Consider the following 18,951-nt stretch of genomic DNA (forward strand, 5'->3'; position numbering starts at 1 on the left):
TCATGCAAACAGAATGGAGGACAACTATAAATTACTATGATTTTCATAACATGCAAGTTTACAAGCAAACAATGATTCCAAATGATTGAAAGGGTTTGTTTTACAAAAGGCGGGGAATGCATATTAACTTAACAGATGACAAACTTGAGGCTTATGATGAAAAACTGCCATTGTCTTTTAATCACCGTCTCACAATAAATGGAAATTAGACAGTTTGTCCTGTCCCATGGGACCATTTATAAGATTGTAATTAGCTCTGTGGAAACCCACACAGACTTGGATGGAAAAGCTGCAACAAAGAGCGGGAAGCCAGTCTGTATTCATAAAAACAGACTATTAGTTGCTGTTGAAACACTCTTGAAATATTCTTATCGTTAGGCTGCCTGTTTAGTACATCCAGTAACTCCCAAAATATATAACCTACAGAAGATAGCTGCCAGCTGGTCAGCTGCAATTATGTCTTTATCAACCTACCTTTCCCAGTTAGATTGCACAACAAAATTCAACATAATATCAGCAATAACTGCACTGACAGAAGATCAAGTAGTGAAGGGATACAGTTCAGTAACTCTCAAGGTCACCTGGTAAGTAAATGCATTAATAAATTCATTAAAAAAAACATTGCTTGGACTATACAACTCCTGATACTCATGACTGCTACTTGCTGCTGTGCAGCACAGAAGCAGAGCTGCGGATTTCATTACAGGACCAGAACACCTTTGATATACTAGCATCACGAACAGAGAGCCATGTTTAGCTCAGTATGACTGTAATGAAAAGGTGGATGTATTTAAAGGAGATAGTCATCCAGAGGACAAACTAAAATTAGAAGCACATTCTCATGGGCAGTCTATGAGAATACTAACACACTGGTGAAGCCACTAAAAAAAGAACTTCCAAGTTTGGAAGGTGACTGGGAGGAGAGAGGTATCATTAAACTCATATCAACAGAAAAAAAATCATGGATCAGCATTTTAGAAGGAGCAAGAAAAGCTCCAGTGCACAAATCTGCAAAAACAAACTGAACCAAGCAATTATGAGATATTTATCTATTGGCAATAAGGTAGCACAGTCTCCCATTTGCAGCGAAAAAGCAGTCACTCTACATGTTAGGTTGCGGTATGTCAAAAACTGAGACACCAGTCCAGCTAACATCTTTTGGTACACCATGGCTTTGACAACTATTTTCTTTAGCAGCAGAACACAACCTCCTCCCTTCATGATGAAAAGTAAACTTGTGATTTTTTTTAAGGCAAACATGAACGAGTGAGGAAAATCCTAAAGGACATCTGAAATGCATGCTACAAGTTAGACCATGACAGGAGATGGTTGTGGAACAGCTGTCACAGTTTGAACCTGATCAATTCTTTCCCTGCACCCACTGCGCATAAGGGTAAGGCTAGCCAGACTGGCACCAGCACATAGCTGCCATGCAGAGAGACATCAGAGGGTAACACCCCAGCAAAGTTACCAACACTACCAAATAAGCAGTCTGCCAGGAATCCTGATTAGGACAGGCCTACAGCTGTTTAAAAAACAATAAGCATTCATTTTGCTGTGGCAAGTACTTGTACAGGAGAACTCCTCTTGGGGAAACACAGGAGTAGGCAAGAAACTTCAAATTCTAGATGCAGTTTTTGTGCAGTGCATTGGTCAGCATTTTAACAGAGGTGGTCGCTCTCATCATTAAATCATCTGAGCAAGGAAAAACCATGCAGTGACTTCTCTTAGGATTCCTTCAGAACAAGAGACCAGAATAATCTGTTCTGTAACCAGTCCCAAAAGTAGCAGAGACAGAGAAAACACCCTACGTCTACACTGGTAAATTGAGAAGAACCAAGGACTCAGGTTTGGCCAGCCTTCTACTGTCACAGCATTGCACAGTTTCACTTTATTCATTTCCTTCTAAGTAAAATTCTACATTTTTAGTAAGCAACCAGTTTTCTGTGTGCAACTATCAATATCCAAGAGACTGTAAAATCTCTTACTGAATGGGCATTCCATGGTAAAGGTGAAGAAGAAAACAATATGACACACAATAAGAATGAATGAGCAAAAGGAGTTTTTTCCATGTGATACAACATAGAAGTTGTATGTTTATAAAAGGCATGACTTAGAACTAATTAAAAACCACATTCCAAAAGAAGCCAGGCTCTGTTTACAGTTTTTGTAAAATTACTCTTTCATTAAGAATATATTTTACTGTCCACTGAAACATGAAAGTGGATGTTTTTTCCAAAAAGAACAAAAATATTCTATAGAGTTGCAGTTGTATTGAAGAACATCCACTTTTCATTAGCTTGTTCACTGATTGATAATTCTGCCCACTATTAACATCAGATTTATTAGGGGGGAAAAAAAAAAAAAGGCCCTAAAATAATTTTCCCCTGTAGTATCTCATACATGAAACCATCCTAGGAACACAGTAATGCAATGCTCAGATCTAGGATCAAAAGCACACAAACAGGCAACAACCTGAATTACAACATATCTGGTGCATTTGAAGAAACTCAGGAAGTTTTTGCATCAGCACACAGAAAGGACTTATTAGCACAGCTTTATTTACTTCTAACTACAATGTCTTCCATGCACTCTCCAGCAGATGGCCACTAAGAGGACCAGGGTCCTGCAGGCAGCATATGAGGAGGGGCCAGGTCAACTGCATTACATCATCCTGCTGCCAACAGGCAGGCTGTTGAGAAGACAGAAACAGCCTTCTCTAAGATGCAAATGGCAAGGCAAGAGGCAACAGCCACATGTTGGAATATGCAAAAAAAACCCAGCTGGGCATAAAGACACTTCTATTTATTTATTTTCATTAACAGAAAGATGGTCAAACATTGGGACAGAGCCCAGCATGGCTATGCAGCCTCCTTCACTAGAGATGCTTCAATGTCAGGACGGGGCCAGTGTAACTTGATTTTACTCGGCACGGCTTGTGCAGGAGTTTGAGGCTGCATAGCTCCACAGGTCCCTCCCAACTCTCACAACTCCATGATTTGTGACACTTGGCAGGGAGTGGGACATGTAAGTAAAGCAAAATGTCTGGAAAGATGCAATAGCCCCTGGGATTGCCTCTCTTAATCATATTCTTATGTATTTATCATCTTTGGAAAAGGAGCAGTATAATTCTTAAGTTGAACCCAAGCCATACTATCACAGCGAGCTCCCAAAGTTCATGTCCTGATTTACAGTCATTTCAGTCAGAACAATCCTTTCTGAAAATCTGGAGACCTTCCTTAAGCCTCTCACTCCTCCTAGCTCATATACCTTAGCCTTATCCTTTTTTCTCTCCTTCCCACCAGCTATGCCACCCTTTCTGCCTTCTCTCTCCTTCTGTTGCCATCTCCAAGTGTCCTTTTTGGCACATGGCAGGGAGCTAAAGCAGCAGCAGTGTGGAAGGCTGAGGATGGGAGTCAGCTCTGAGGTGCAAACAACAGGCAAACACTTTCACCTCCTTTTCCAGGAGCACATACATCCCAACTCCTCCCAGCTTCCCCACTAGTAATGTTGACATTCCACTCTCTTCAGATTAGGATACAAAATGCTCTGAATTGACTGATTGAGGTTGCTCGGGGAACAAATGCTGTCTGAATGTTAATTCTGCTTTCTTCTGGAAAAGGAAGCAGGCCGAAACAGAATTCAAAACTGTAATTGCATTTGTCTCACTCATGCGAGGGTTGTGCGAAAGCTATCCAAACAATGAGATAAACTGCTGAATATACTTCCACCTTTTTTCAGTTTGTTTTCCAACTCAAGCAAGACGTCCACAGATTAGTTTTTAATGACATTTTGAATATCAACATGAGAAACAATGTAGTGTTCACCTAGTAATCCATGAACAATATTATCTGTAACAAAACAAAGGGAACAGAACTTATAACATCCCCTAAAAATGCTCTAAAAATATCTGCTAGCTTTACTGAAAGAAAAAAAAAATTAGCTTCAGTAACAGAGGTCTATGTTTTTGGAGGAAAGGGTCCAGAGGAAAATTACATATTTGTGGTTAAGCTGGGAGTCATGATGTCTATGCATATGTATAACATGTGGTTGCAGATTCATAATACACAAGCCCTTCAAACAAAAAAATGTAGATTTTCAAAGATCAATCCGTAAAAAGAGTAATTCATTTTCATCAGTCTTATTTCTATGGTTCTTGAAGTCAGAGGTGCAACGACCAGACTCTTCCTTCCATTAAGCATATACAGACAGTAAGCAGAAGGAAAATCAAATGGGAAGTGCAGCAGCTCTCCAAGCACAGACCCCCTGCAGCAGGTTCCTCAAGAGAGATGTTAGAACTCCATTTTTTCTTTCTGTGGATTAGTCTATTTTACATTTTAAATTACTAGCTACACAAGCACAGCTGATTTTACGCAAAGAAAACATACTTAGAAAAGGCTGGATACATTATGAAAAGAATTTTCATGCGTTTAAGAAAACGTACAAAACTAACTATAAGCAGGCAAGGAAAGTCCTTCACAGTTCTTGCTTGATTTGCACTTTATTATTACCTGTTTTGATGTAAATTATGTATATAACTTCTAAGGTCAAAAATGACAACATTTGCAATCAGTCTTGGTGAGGTCTTATTTCCACAGCACATTATTGAGATAGAATAATCTTGTCCTCCATTTAAAGGAAAGAAAATAGTGCAGTGTGGCAAAAAGTAACATTATTGCTGATGCTAAAGCACATTTTTATGTTCCACAGTAACCCAGAAGAGTAAAACCAAAAGACTCTGTGGTGCTCTTAACAAAATAAAAGGATTTTGCTTTAACTGAAATAGAAATAGAAGGTGCAACACCTAATAAATTTGCCTTTACAGTTCATTGCTCTGTCATTCAGACAGATAACATTATCTGACACCTGGCACATTGAAAGTTACTGAAAAAAGTAATAATATTGAAAGAAATACCACACAGGCCTTTCCCCAACAAATTCTTAACAGCATCAGAGGTGAAAGCCTTCAGTCTCTTCATCTTAAATACTGATTTTACATTCCCAACTACTTCAACTATTTGAAGAAATGAAATGCATATAAAGAACCGCTGAGAAAAAAGACTGCAAAAAAGTCAGTTGCAATGAAAAACATAATGGTCCCTCATGCATTCCTGCCTACGTCAATCTTATGACAGTGCATTTAATTTCACAAATAGCTGTCACAAAAACAGCTTCTGTATTCTACTGATGCATGTCTGCCTACATACTGTAGACATAGTTGAGTGTGAATACTGTATCTGTGCTTTTATTTTTAATAATATGATTAAATTGCCTGTTACATTAAGTATAAAGTCATGTAATATCTTTGGTTTATTTGTGGTTTTTTTTTCTGTTTTAACTCACTCAAGGGCTGTGGTTTATCTTATACTTCACAAAAATTATAAATTAATAAAATTCAATGCAAGAGATTTTAAATTATTGAACTGATTTTCTTATCTAAGCAGTAAACAATTAAAGTAAGCTTTACACACACTGTCCTATAGATTTCTGGTTTCTACAAATACTTAACATATAGTTGCTATATTCCCATTTACTGAGTACCAATTTACGTAGCTGAGAATTTGATTTTCACTGTATAAGGAAAGAATTATGTTATTACTCTTACAGTCTGGTTTCTGTTGCCTTTTTGTTTTCAGGTGAAGAGTAAAAAATGTAATTAAGCTCAGAGAAATACTGTGCTGAAGAACTACATCTACCAATCTGAAGAAGCCTCATTTGTATTCCACATTGGGTTAATACTGTAACTGAACTAACACTAGCTGAGTTATTCTCGACTTTGTCACAGTAAGTCAAAAGAAATTCAGAAAGGATTTACTGACTCCACCTTCGCTGTATACTAGAAGTGTTTCTCTTCAGACAAATTTATGTGAAAGCACAGACTTGGTGAAAGTAAAACATAAAGGACAAGGTGTCTCACATAAAGGGTGACAGAAATCTACGTCCTTAACTACCTTTTGTCCAAAATGAATCAGACAATATGAAGTTTCTTATTTTTCCATCACGTGGGGGATTTTAAAAATTCATTGCTGATTTATTTATTTATTTGTGCTGATGAGAACACCTCAAAATGAAGGCTTTACCTCCTTTCCTTCATGTGTTAAGCTGTATGTCTGAATAACTAAGATGAACACAAGCATGATTAAATGGATGAGGAGGAATTCCAAGTCTGGTTGCTACCAATTTCCTCAGCAATTTATAGGACGTACCCAAGTCAAAGTATGGAAACCAGAGTAGACTGCAAACAGACACCAATGCATTTATGAAATTAGCTAAGAGATTTGTTTTTGCCTGGCATAGCAGGCATCTAGACTGCCTCTTCTGTTGCAAAGCCATGTTCCATTAGAAAAATATTGCCCCACATTTTCACATGCAGGTCCAGCTATGCGACTTCAAAAACAGAAAAACCTTCTGCCATTCTGTCCTGAAAGTACAGCAACTTGTGCTGGTCAGCAGTGCCACAGCTCCACTCTGACTGCAGCTATGCAAACAGATCTGCAAACAGCTGGCTTGGGCCTATTAGAGTTGACATGGCACCGTTTTTGCTTGGCAGTCCTACTTACCTCTAAATATCCTGGCTTACAAAGCCATTTAGGGACAACCTGTCCTGTTGCCAGGAGGTCTTCATTTATCACCCAGAGGGCTGCCACATGTCAGTAAAATCTGCTGTGGCCTTTTGGGAAGGGTTGAAGGTTCATCAGAGCCAGACTTGTTCTGTCAGCTAGTGGATTCTGTTTGCTTAATGTACCTTACACATCATCTACTGAGCAGGGGGAGGAGGCAGCAGCAGCAGAAAGGGAAGGAATGGTGCACTCCAATGAAACCAGATGTGTTAGTACTGCCATGTAAAAACCAGGAGGTTCTGGTTATTTACAACTTTTGTTGTGTACAGCTTTTGATAAGTAGGAACATAAAGGTGGCAATAGCTTTTGCATTAGCTAAAGAGAGAAAAAATTGAAGTCTGAGGAAAAAACTCCCCAGTTCAGTATAAACCTGGAAAGAACAAACTCAACCTGGAAACAAAACCAAAAACAACAACCCCAAAACAACTGAATCAGCAATTTTTCCAGAGTGGGTCAGGACTTGTATCACTAGGCTAATACAATTTTTAATTAACTGTTGCTATCTCATAAACCAGAATTACTGCAGTAGGCTCTAAATCATCATAAGAATAATAAGATCATGTAACAGTGTTATATTCGCAAAAATACACAGACTACTAAAAATCAGACTGCTAAAATACAACTTCATCTAAAATTTAAAGACCAAGAAATAAAAATTTAACAAAGGAAGATAAAAGCTGAAAAACAAGTCAGTGACAATGGATTTCATGACGAAGAGTTGAATTATTACGTTTCCTTTAGAAATTTCTAAACTACTAAATTGGAAGCATTAGTACATTGAATAGCCATAAAGATAATAGTTGCTCAAGATAACAAAAATCCTCTGCATTTGCTCAGTAATAGAGGTATATTTTTAGCATAACTAAAGAAATCATACAAATAGAAAGTACTAGGTTCTCCAAAGAGCAAGATTAACCAACAGTCACGTCTTCAATTTTAAACTAAATTACATTATTAAGACATAACAAGGAAATAAATTGTGTATACAGTAATGTTGCTACAATAATCTAATTACGGTAAGAATTGGAGAAATCAACAATACTGAAAATCAGACAGCTGTACAAACTGCCATAGCCCAGCATAAGTTGATGGAGCATTGTGACTACAGGAGCTTGAGCTGTTTGCCCAAAGTTTGCTACCAGAATTTAATAGAGGCAGCAGCTTAAATTACTCAAGAAATGTTAGCAAAGGAGAGAGGGATCATTCAGTGTTACTGCTAGAAAAAGAAACTAGCACTGTGATGAGCAAGAGGAAGGTACTCAGAGCCGGCATGAAGTTTCCCTTCAAGGCCTGAAGTTCAGCCAATGGATTTGTTTCATTTTAATCCCCAGAAGTCTGGAGTGACAAAAATATACAGAACCTCGATTAACTGTGTTTCAACAGAGTAATGTTACACAAAAGGAGGGTACTCAATCTTTTACTATACTAATAAGCAATCAAAAATAAGGAGAATAAAATGGTCCACGAAGGAAGCGGAATTTTAATTTTGTGGCAGGTAAGGATGTTTGTGTATTTCTGAAGTATTTCTGAGTAAATAAATAATTTACTACGAAGAAAAAAATGGGATAAAACTCATCTGCCAAACAGTAAGAAGTTATATGTTAGAACAGCTACTGTTTACAATTTCATGCTTATCCAAAGAACACATGTGGAAGCTGAAATGAATGTATGTTCTTTTAAACACAAAATTCACTGGCTGTCATTATACTACAATTGCTCCAATGCAAAGGGATGAGGGACGAAGAGGCAGAAATCAGAATATAAGCAATATGTATTGCTAAAGAATAACTGTGAAGATGATGAGGCAGTCTTGTATTTTCTAAATAAACCTCCATGTACATATTATGTAAGACTGAAATGCGAGATGTCAGAGATGCGAAAAAGGAGAACAGAAAAAATACATATTTTTAATCCACTTTTCTCTTAGGCATTTTTTCTACATTCTTCACAAGGCATCATGATTTGATAGCTAGATGGTGAAGAAGAAACCATGGAGCAGAAAGTAAGTAAAACAAAAATTCTGAAAAACAAAACTAGCTACATGCAAAGAAGTACCTGGACAGCAACAGAAGTACTGAACCAGACTTCTATAGAACTCCTCTACAGATAATTCCATCATGTGAGAACCACCGTCTTACATTTTCATTTTCTCTTTTTCTTAATACTTCTGATAAAAAATACACTGATTTTCCTTAACAACAAAAGCAACAAAACACGCACACAAAAAAAAACACCAAAAAAACCTAAAAGCATAATCTAACAGTAAAACAAATGTGTTACAGAAGACAGTTGATGCTAACAATGCTAGTAGTCAGATTTGTGACTTGTGACTTCATTAAAAGGATATCAAGTACACCTGGAAAGGTCTATGCCTTAAAAAAAACCAAAGTGCTGCACTCAAAAAACATATTTGAAATGACTGTATGCTTTCATAGGCTTTGCTGAACTTAGGCATATGTGTCCATATCAAACAGTAAAACATCTCCATACCAAAATGAACTATGATGGATTTCTTTTATTTTTAAATATTTGAAAGGGCTGGATAGCTGGATTTTGACTCAGTTACTCCTCCTTCCTCACACTTCTCTAGTGAGGATAATCAGAAGTTTCAATTCTTCATACATTAATTTAGAAGTTGCTGCCTTTCCATAGTTCAAAATCATTCTTCCAGTAGAAAAGTCTAGCAGCTAATTCTAATTAAGAATCTAGCTTCCTCAGTTGTCGTCGTTTATACTTAAATTTACACATGAATTGTTCATCTGTGAACATTTGGTAGATCTACTGAATCCTGAAAAAATCATCTTATGTTTCAAATACTTCCAAAAAGGCAGTATTGCATTTGTTTCTCCTCAGTGTTTTTTGTGTTTAGTATTTCACAGAGATTAGTTTCAAAGATTCAAATAAAGAACTGAGATGAAAATATTTTCATGTGCATCTTCTTAATTTCTAAATTTCAGAGTTCTATCACTTTTACAGAAAGTATGTCAAGTTAGCCTTCTCCTAATTCTTTCTCCATATGCTGTGCTTTTCCAGGCTTTTGTTCCAAATCCACATTTAAAAAAAATAAAAACACTCATGACTAGTTTAAAGATTCCTCTGCCAATACCAAAGGAGCTTAAGGTTAGAGCGTATGAATACAGATTAAAATTGAAAGACTTCCTCAAACTTCCAAGATTTCTTAACTGCATGTGACTCACTAAAAACAAAACAAGCAAACAAAAATCAGATCAGATATGAAATGATGATAAAAGTGGTATTCTTGTAAAACTAAAAATAGGTATATTGATTGTTAAGAGGTTTGAGGTTTGGTCCTGAATTACTTATTATCCTGATGAAATAACTTAATACTAAATATTTTTTCTCGTTATGTACCAGTTGGACACCTACCCTGCAACAAAAAAAAACAGTGATCTGTAGAATTTTCTGACAGTGTTCTGTTTTCTATGGAAAGGCAAAAGGAAAATAGTTCCAGTGGTTTAGATTGTTTTTAAAATTCCATTCCTCTAAAGAGAAAAACAAAACAACAAAAACAAAACAAACAAACAAACACAATGTTTTTACTCACAGGCTGAAATCTGAAAGTGTGATTCATTACAGCAGTGCTGCTTTTCTCTGACTGGTTTTCACCCCAAAGTATCTGGTGGCAGTCTCAAGATGTGAAAGATAATTTACCAAATAGATCATAAAACACTCTTGAGAAGAATAATATCTACATATTGCTTTAGAAACAAAGATAAGCTAAAAGAGATCCCTTTAATCTGAGTCACCTTAAAAGTGTAATTTAATCAAGCTAACTAGGAAAAATAAATAGGAGTATGCCTAAAAGAAAAGAGAAGGGATTAGAGAATTCTAACTTCAGAAAGGTGCCAGCCTGCAGTGAATGTGCAATGATTAAAAAGACAAATAACAGAAAGTCTGCACCAGGGAAAAATAAATAAAAGCACTGAGACTATGAACGTGGAAAAAGAAATACATATAAAAAGAAATCTCAATTTTATGTTCATGAGCTTGTTAATACTTTTAAACATGTACTCTTTATTGTATATAATAGAAGTATAATTTGTTCACAAGAGTTAATCTTTATGATACCGCAATGTATGGATTATAGATATCTATAGTAATAATCTATAGTAATCTGTAGTATAGATTCTGTGGCTACAGCTAAGTAAAGATAACCTGTAAACTTCCTTTTTCACTATTAGTATTTTCTTGTGTGATACAGTATTACCCTTTTTCAGAAAATATACATGGAACTAACACAAGAGCAAGAGATTCAGCTTGCTAAGCAGGCAGTATGCACCTAGAAGGACTTCAGGGCTCCTGCTTAGTTGGCTGAAGTCATGTCTGCAGAAGCAGTGAAGTGCAGCCAGGTTGGGCATACATGGGTACACTGCCTGCCACAAGGACAGAACAAGAGAAGAGTGTAGGCAACTCACTGAGGTAGAGACTGGACAGTCAGTCAGCTCACACACACACCTGAGCCCCTTCAGCCCAGCAGCACACCTGATACAACTTCAGAGGTTTAAAATTACTACTTTTGGAAAGTTTCTTTTATCCATTTACAAAAACAGTTCTCCTATTCAGACCACATTTATAATTTTCCTCCAAGACAGAAACAAGAAACAAAGTGCCCTTCACTGTGACAATTATGCAAACAAATTAACTGGAAGAGCCTTTTTCAGGCAGATACATTAACAGGGCTGGCGGAATAGTTGACAGTAGAAATTGAACAAGGACAGAGTTTAATGCCTGCTGTTAAGCCCCTGGCCTGTTAATTCTGTATCATGAAAATTTTCTCTCAGGCAGGCCTAGAACATGATGGCTTTTCCTACTTCAGAGTTCATTCACTCAGTTACATACCTTGGAGCAGGTAATGAAGCATGGAACTTGTGTTGACTTACATAACCCTGTCTGTCACCAAAGCTGTCATATCTTCCCATTTCAAGTCATACATTCACAAACATATAAACACTACATGAATTAGTTGGTCTGACAAAAAGAATCTAGACTACGTCCTAATGTTGGTTCAAGCTACTCAAAGCTAAAAAAGAAGAAAACAATTAAGATATTTGTTTCCATAGAGTTCCGTGCATTTCAGCTCTTGCACTAACTCAGTTTATTATCGTTTTTTTATTCATCTTCCCTGAGAGGTTCAAATTCACAAATATACTCTAACAAAACTAGAGCAAGGTTGAACTACCGTAGAAAATTAGCACTGTCATTCCCTCCTCTGTCTTCCATCACTTTATAATGCACAAATTTTAGGGACAAAATAATGTCCATAACACTATTCTTCCTCATTATCCAAATTTGCACATGAAACCTCTAAGCCTTTGAGACAGTATAAGAGCTTTTCACAGATTCGATACCTCATTTTGAGCTGTGGTTTTTCTGTTTTCCATTTACAATTATTATTAAAAGGAAGGAGCTGTTTCTTTCCCAGGCATACAATTGGATTAGACTAAAAAGGTCACAAAAGTCACTCTTGTTAGTTAAAAATGAAAAGGAGAACAGCTAATCAGAAGGAAGAGCAAGGAAACTGCCAAGAGCTTCGAGAAAACCAAATAAACCAAATACATGCATTGGTTTAAAGCCCTCACTGTTTTTAAGACAACCAGCATGCAATTCAGTGTCTGAAAAACTTAACTCCAACTACTTAAAGTTCAAAATACTCATTTTTTTTCTACTCAAAATCAAACAGAAAACCCATGGGGGAAAAAAAAAACAAACACTTTTTTAGTGCTTTTCATGAATGCTAGAGTAGAAAACATACAGTTTTAGAAATAAAGGGAGAAGAGTTTTTTGCATCAACTTATTCTTGTACAGGAGAAAAGAATATACAGAGTAAAATAGGATAAAATAAGCAGCTCAGTAAAAACAACACTAAGTTTATTGACATTGGTCTGTCTCTTTTTGCAACATATGCTGGTACATGAAATTCAGCAGGTCTCAAGAAGTCATGAGCAGTACTGGAAATAACTCCTCCTACACACTGCTCAAAAAAACCCCAAACACCTGGCACAGACAGCTCATTGATGGCAGAGTAATAGCTCAAAGAAGATGAGAACATTATGCATTGCTCTTGGTGATCTGTTGGGATATGATATCTCATAGAAGAACTACATAGGAGCACCAGAGTATAAAGAAACAGTCTTGCCTGAAGATATTTCCATTTCACTTCTCTGAGCTGCTATTTGTATGTTATTTTGTGTTTTTCCTCAATTTTCAAAACTCTTATCTACGGTATAAAGCAAATAAATGTTCCTACCGATATTAGGATGCTTCAAGAGACGACAGATTCTAGCTTCTCTTTCCAGTTTCTGGTGATCTGCAACAAAGGAAAGCACAGTATTTCCTTTTAGTGTAAGTTGAACATAATACAGCACATTTGCTTTATGAAGAAAAAAAGTCTTTAAAAAATACTTTCTTTATTTAGATCCATTAAGAGTTTACACTGCAATACTGCATCAGGTTACTGCATCTAACCTCTTCTTTGATGGACTACTGCAGGCATTGCTCCAGTAGAAAAATCAAACTGGCAATGTAATGGAAATATTCATGGCTTGACCTATAATTATCAGGCAATAAACCATGTTATAGCATTAATCAAATAAAGACAATCCGCATCTCTAGTACTATCTTAATTTCTATCTGTTAACTCTTTTAATAATAATACCAGGTACACTGTTCAACACATGGCAATCACCCCAACAGCATGCCAGCATTCCTCCAACACTTTCTCACTGCAATGCAATTTGTTATTGGAAATTTCTGTAGAAAGTGGTTTGTTCATTAACCTGAAAATATACTAAACACTTGTGTCCAGGTATGTCATCTCTTCATCCCTCCTACCCTTCTGCCATTCAATCCTTTGCAGCCTTTGAGCAGAAGCAATAGGCTGTAGGTTTGAACTTTCCTCATATGCCACCAATGCCTAAAAACAGTAAGAGGCAATATACCACTGTATATGTTTAGCTTCGTTTTGATTAGATTGTTGGCCCTGCCTTCCCACTAGATGCTCAACTCTGGTTCAGGCTACGTCTTAGCATTTCCACAACAGGTTAACAAAGTAATACAGTACTTGTTTTATACAATAAATGAGAGCTTGGAAGGTGTGTAATTGTTTACACTGGAAATACCTGGAGGTTTTTGGGTATATTACAATATCTATTGTCAGACAGTAAAGATTAAACACATGCAAATGAATCTATAGTTTGTAACACAACCGAATATACAAAAAGGTTTCTTTGGGCAATATGGATAGAGAATTATGACAGAATGACAGGCTACAGAGGAACTACTGATCAGAACTTGCCTGAAATGATTTAAGTATGGTATGAGAAAATATTTCATTTTAGTATTTGTACTCATACAAAGAAAACGGCCAATACTATCAAAATACTATCTGTAAAATACTATCAAAACTACACCAATAATATCAACGTTACATATGAGGACACAATCCTTGTTTTCAAAATGCTATGGGCAGTAAACACATAATGCTTTCTAATTCTGAGTCATTTTTGTATCTTACTGACATTGGTTCATTTTGTTACCGTCTTTAATGCCACGATCCAAAACCGACACACACAGCAGAATGGAAAAAAGACTGAAGCCGTATTTTAGGGTCTTACATATAAGTGTTTGGCAGGACCAATTCAGATATTTATTTCCTTATTTCATCATCAGCAACAGTCTCTCTAGACGCCAGCTAGAGGTAACTCAGGTAATTAAATACAAAATTTGAGTATAATTAAACTAGTCAGCTACTGCCTACTACTTAGTTCTGTAATCACAGAATGGCAGAATGGCCAGGGTTGGAAGGGACCTCATGGATCATGAATCTCCAACCCCCCTGCCACATGCAGGGCCACCAACCTCCCCATTTAATACTAGACCAGGCTGCCCAGGGCCCCATCCAACCCGGCCTTGAGCATCTCCAAGGACAGGGTATCCACAACCTCTCTGGGCAGCCTGTTCCAGCACTTCACCACTCTCAGAGTAAAGAACTTCCCCCTGACATCCAACCTAAATCTTCCCCCCCTCAACTTAAAACCATTTCCCCTTGTCCTCCTGTTATCCACACTTTCAAAGAGTTGGTTCCCCTCCTGTTTGTAGGCTCCCTTTAGGTACTGAAAGGCTGCAGTGAGGTCACCCTGTAGCCTTCTTTTTTTCCAGGTTGAACAAGCCCAGCTCCCTCAGCCTGTCCTCATAGGGGAGGTGCTCCAGTCCCCTGATCATCCTAGTGGCCCTCCTCTGGACCCTCTCCAACAGCTCCCTGCCTTTTTTGTACTGGGGGCTCCACACTTGGATGCAGTATTCCAGATGGGGCCTCACAAGAGCAGAGTAGAGGGGGACAATCACCTCCCTGTCCCTGCTGGCCTTCTTTTGATGGACCCCAGGATACCATTTGCCCGCCGAGCGGCAAGAGCACACTGCTGGCTCATATACCAACAGATTTCTCATTTTCAGCCCCATACCTTCTATGGGAGCTCAGAATACTAAGCATTTATCAAGAGGCAGAAAAACAGCTTAGATCCAATTTCATGACATTAGCTAAAAATAGTAAGTTGCTCTGAAAGTTGCCTCTGAAAGTATTGCCTCCTATTTACTTCTATGAAAACTATAATAGGTACAAAGAACACCATAACATTATTTGACAGAGCAAATTCTCAGCTACAAAACTATTTTTTCAACATAGGTCACCACCATTACTATGCATTTTTGCCAGCAATGAACAAAAGCCTGCACACTATGCTCATAAAAATCTGCAGCAATGGAGGTGATCCACTGCCCCTGACACCACCCACCACCTCACTGTGCCCACATCTACTCTTTGGTCTCCAAAAACATTCAGCAAGTGCCAATGAATGTCAGTGGATGCAATGTTTTCCACATGGAAGAATTCAATTTTTGTTTTATATACACTTCCATGTCAAGTTGCCCCTCTGCTGCCATCTGTCACACAGCAACTAAATGTAAGGGAATACTGATTGGAAGGTTCAGCCTCTGCTACCATACCATCAACATCCACTTCTGATGTCACGATCCAGCATAATGAAATAAGAGCAGACTTTCAGAGCAGCCCTCATAACTCTTCAAAATTAGAGGAGAAATAAGCTGTAAAATGTTCCTGAAGATGAGTCTGTACTGCTATCATTTTAACTAACACCAATTTGATATCTAAGTATGTTATACTGACCAATCTTCCATGAGAATTCAAACTTCAGATGTAAGTAATCTGGGTTATGCTATCTCTGCAATCTGAGCTATCTGCACTATATTTGAGAGCTCTTAACAATTGAAAGGGGAAATTCTTAACTTTTCTTTCTCCCCAGTAAGTTCTAAGTTAAGTAACTAGTATTCACGAAATAAGAAAGCTTAATCTACAAAAGAACATTAGGCAAAACACTACAGCATGAATGAAGAAATTATCTGTTTGGTTTTTTTTGTTTGTTTGTTTATTTTTTAAACCAACTCTTAAAGATCTACTATGGTATCTGTTCTTTCTCAAATTACAACAGTGTTATTAAGTTATCTTTCAAAGTAATTACAGATAGTCCCTCTGATACCAGTCTGACATTGGAGTCTCCTGGATAAGAGTTAAATAAGGTACAAGAAAAAAACACTATAAAAGCCCCTCCCCTGAGGTGGCTGCATTCCACAGTGCAATCCTGAAATCCTCCTCTTAGCTGGTGCTCTACTCCATAAATTGCTTTGGCACTCTCCCCTTTCCAGTCATAATTTCTCCTGTTCAAGCTCAATTACAGAACCATAAAACATCTTCAGTTGGAAGGGACTCATAGGGACCACCATGTCCAATCCCTGGCTCCACGTAGGACCACACAAAATTCAAACCCCGTGTCTGAGAATGCTGTCCAAAGGCTCCTTGAACTCTGACAGCTCAGGCCACGATCACTGACTGCCCCGGTGAGTCTCTTCCATGTCCACTACCCACTGGAGCAGAACTTTCCCTAACCCCTGCCTGTCCCTCCCCTGACACAGCTCCATGCTGACCCCTCTGGCCCTGACACTGTCCTCAGAGAGCAGAGCTCCTGGGAGGAGCTGCAGCTGCCATGATGTCTCCCCTCAGCCTCCTCTGCTCTCAGCCAAGGAAACCCAGGACCTCAGCTTTGCTCATATGTTTTGCCCCCTAGACCTTTCACAATCCTAAAGTTCTCCTTCCTCAATCAACTGAGGGCTGACAGGAAGACTTGCAGACATGTTTAACAAATGAGCAGTTACTGGGTTGTGTGGAAAGCATGCTTACAGCTACTGCTCTACTCCTTCAAATCAAGCATTAGGGGCTACAACTTTTAGATAATTTAATATAAATATAGATGCAGGGCAGGTCCTCCAAGAGTGAGAAAGCCAAATTCACAGAATAGCTACACAGATGGTTCTGCCAGCACGGCTGAGACAGGACGGTATAGTGCAACAGCAAAGGAGTCTGGTGGCCTGTGTTACTGCCAAAAAACTGTCTTATAAAATTGCAACTTTACTTTCCTAAAGAGTGCTCTGTCTTCAGACTACACACTACAGAAGAGCTGCTCTACACACAGCTTGTTAGGCAGGACGCACAGACTCAGGATGAGATAAGCAGCAGCAGTAGGGCAGTTGGGAGCAGCAGGTACATAACTGTGTGCGGCAGTGATCCTGAAGCGGGATGTCAATAGCCCCCCTCTGCAAGAAGTGTCTCATGTAAAATATCAACAGCCCCTGCAGAAAATGCATAAACAGTGGTGGGAGTATTGATCAAAATCCAGCTAAAGATGCAGCAGGTATCTCACAGCAGAGAGGTGCTTGGCAGACAGTGCTGGGTCTGAAACATTCAGAACCAGCTCCTTAAAGATAACGTCACACAAATCTCAGTCAAGTGAGACAGACAGGCCTATTTTACATGCATTTGGAAAGCAAACTATCAAATCATATCAAATAACAATATAAGAGATAATACTAAGACTGGTCTCCTGACAGATCTTGACAACTTAATTCCAGGTAATTGTCTTCAACTAGCGAACACTTCTTTTTTGGCGAATCACTTCAACCAACCAGTTAAGGCATTCTTAATAAAAACATCAGTAACCACATCTAATTATGTCAAGAGACAGGTCAATGACAAACAATTAATTTAGTCCTGTAAAATTACATCTATTCAATACTGCAACAAACTTTAATTTAGACTCAACAGTCCAAATAATACTTCAAGAAGGAGGAAGAAGGCTATCAGTACCCACTAATCTTCTTACATTACAAACAAGCAAATATGTATTTGTGATAGTAGCACCACTATGCAAACTACAGCAGAAGAAATATGATGAGAGAAATGCCAAAGCACTCTTCCAAGGGGAACAGAGAATTAGTTTTCAAACACACTGGCTGGCAACTCAAGCAACAAAGAACCTGAAACAAAAAGGGTGAACGAATGTAAAAGGACAAAACTATTTGTAACGATACTCAGATTGCTGCAACACATAATTTTCACAGAATATCACAGAACCATAGAATGATTTGGACTGGAAGGAACTTTTAAGATCATCTAGTTCCAATGCCCCTGTTATAGGCAGGGATACCAGGGATACCTCCTTCTAGACCACTCTGCTCAAAGCCCCATCCAGCCTGTCCTGGAATGCTTCCAGGGAGGGGACATTCACAACCTCACTGGGAAGCCTGTACCAGTGTCTCACCGCCCTCAAATTTAAAGAATTTCTTCCTAATATCTAGTCTGAACCTACCCTCTTCCAGTTAAAAACTATTTCCCTCGTTCTTTCATCACCTATCCTTATAGAAAGTCCCTCCCCAGCTTTCCTGTAGGCCCCCTTCAGGTATTGAAAGACTGCTATACTCTCCGAGGAGCCTTCTCCTCCCCAGGCTGAACAGCCCCAGCCCTCTGTCTGTCCTCACAGGGAAGGTGCTCCAGCCCTCTGATCATCGTTGTGGCTCTCCTCTGGACCTGCTCCAACAACTCTATGTCCTTCTTGTGTTGAAGGCTCCAGATCTGGACTCAGAACTCCAGGTGGGGTCTCACAAGAGCAGAGGAGAGGGACAGAATTACCTCCCTCCATCTGCTGGACATGCTTCTCTTGATGCAACCCAAGATATGGTTGGCCTTCTGGGCTGCAAGTGCACACAGCCAGCTCATGTTGAATCTTTCATCAATCGATACTCCCAAATTCTTCTCCTCAGGACTGCTCTTAAGCCTTCTCTACCTAACTTTTATCTGTGCTTGAGATTGCCCCAACCTAGATGCAGGACCTTGCACAAATCTGTATCCGTGCTGGAGACTGCCCCAGTCCAGATGCAGGACCATGCACATGGCCTTGCTGAACTT

The 18,951-nt window shown here is 38.5% G+C and overlaps 1 protein-coding gene across 4 annotated transcripts in view; it reads right to left on the reverse strand.

Annotated features, from left to right (window-relative positions):
- Positions 1 to 18,951, reverse strand: part of CAMK2D (calcium/calmodulin dependent protein kinase II delta) — a 162,514-nt gene that overhangs the window by 85,351 nt on the left and 58,212 nt on the right. For all 4 annotated transcript variants that reach the window (XM_042811644.1, XM_042811642.1, XM_042811647.1 and 1 more), the window contains exon 3: positions 12,889 to 12,948. In XM_042811644.1, coding sequence (XP_042667578.1) covers positions 12,889 to 12,948 — 60 coding nt within the window. The remainder of the gene's footprint in view (positions 1 to 12,888; positions 12,949 to 18,951) is intronic.

The sequence above is a fragment of the Centrocercus urophasianus genome, unplaced genomic scaffold (genome assembly GCF_019232065.1).
Source record: "Centrocercus urophasianus isolate 14NV4802_14NV808 unplaced genomic scaffold, USGS_Curo_1.0 seq_13, whole genome shotgun sequence".
Lineage (NCBI taxonomy): Eukaryota > Metazoa > Chordata > Aves > Galliformes > Phasianidae > Centrocercus > Centrocercus urophasianus.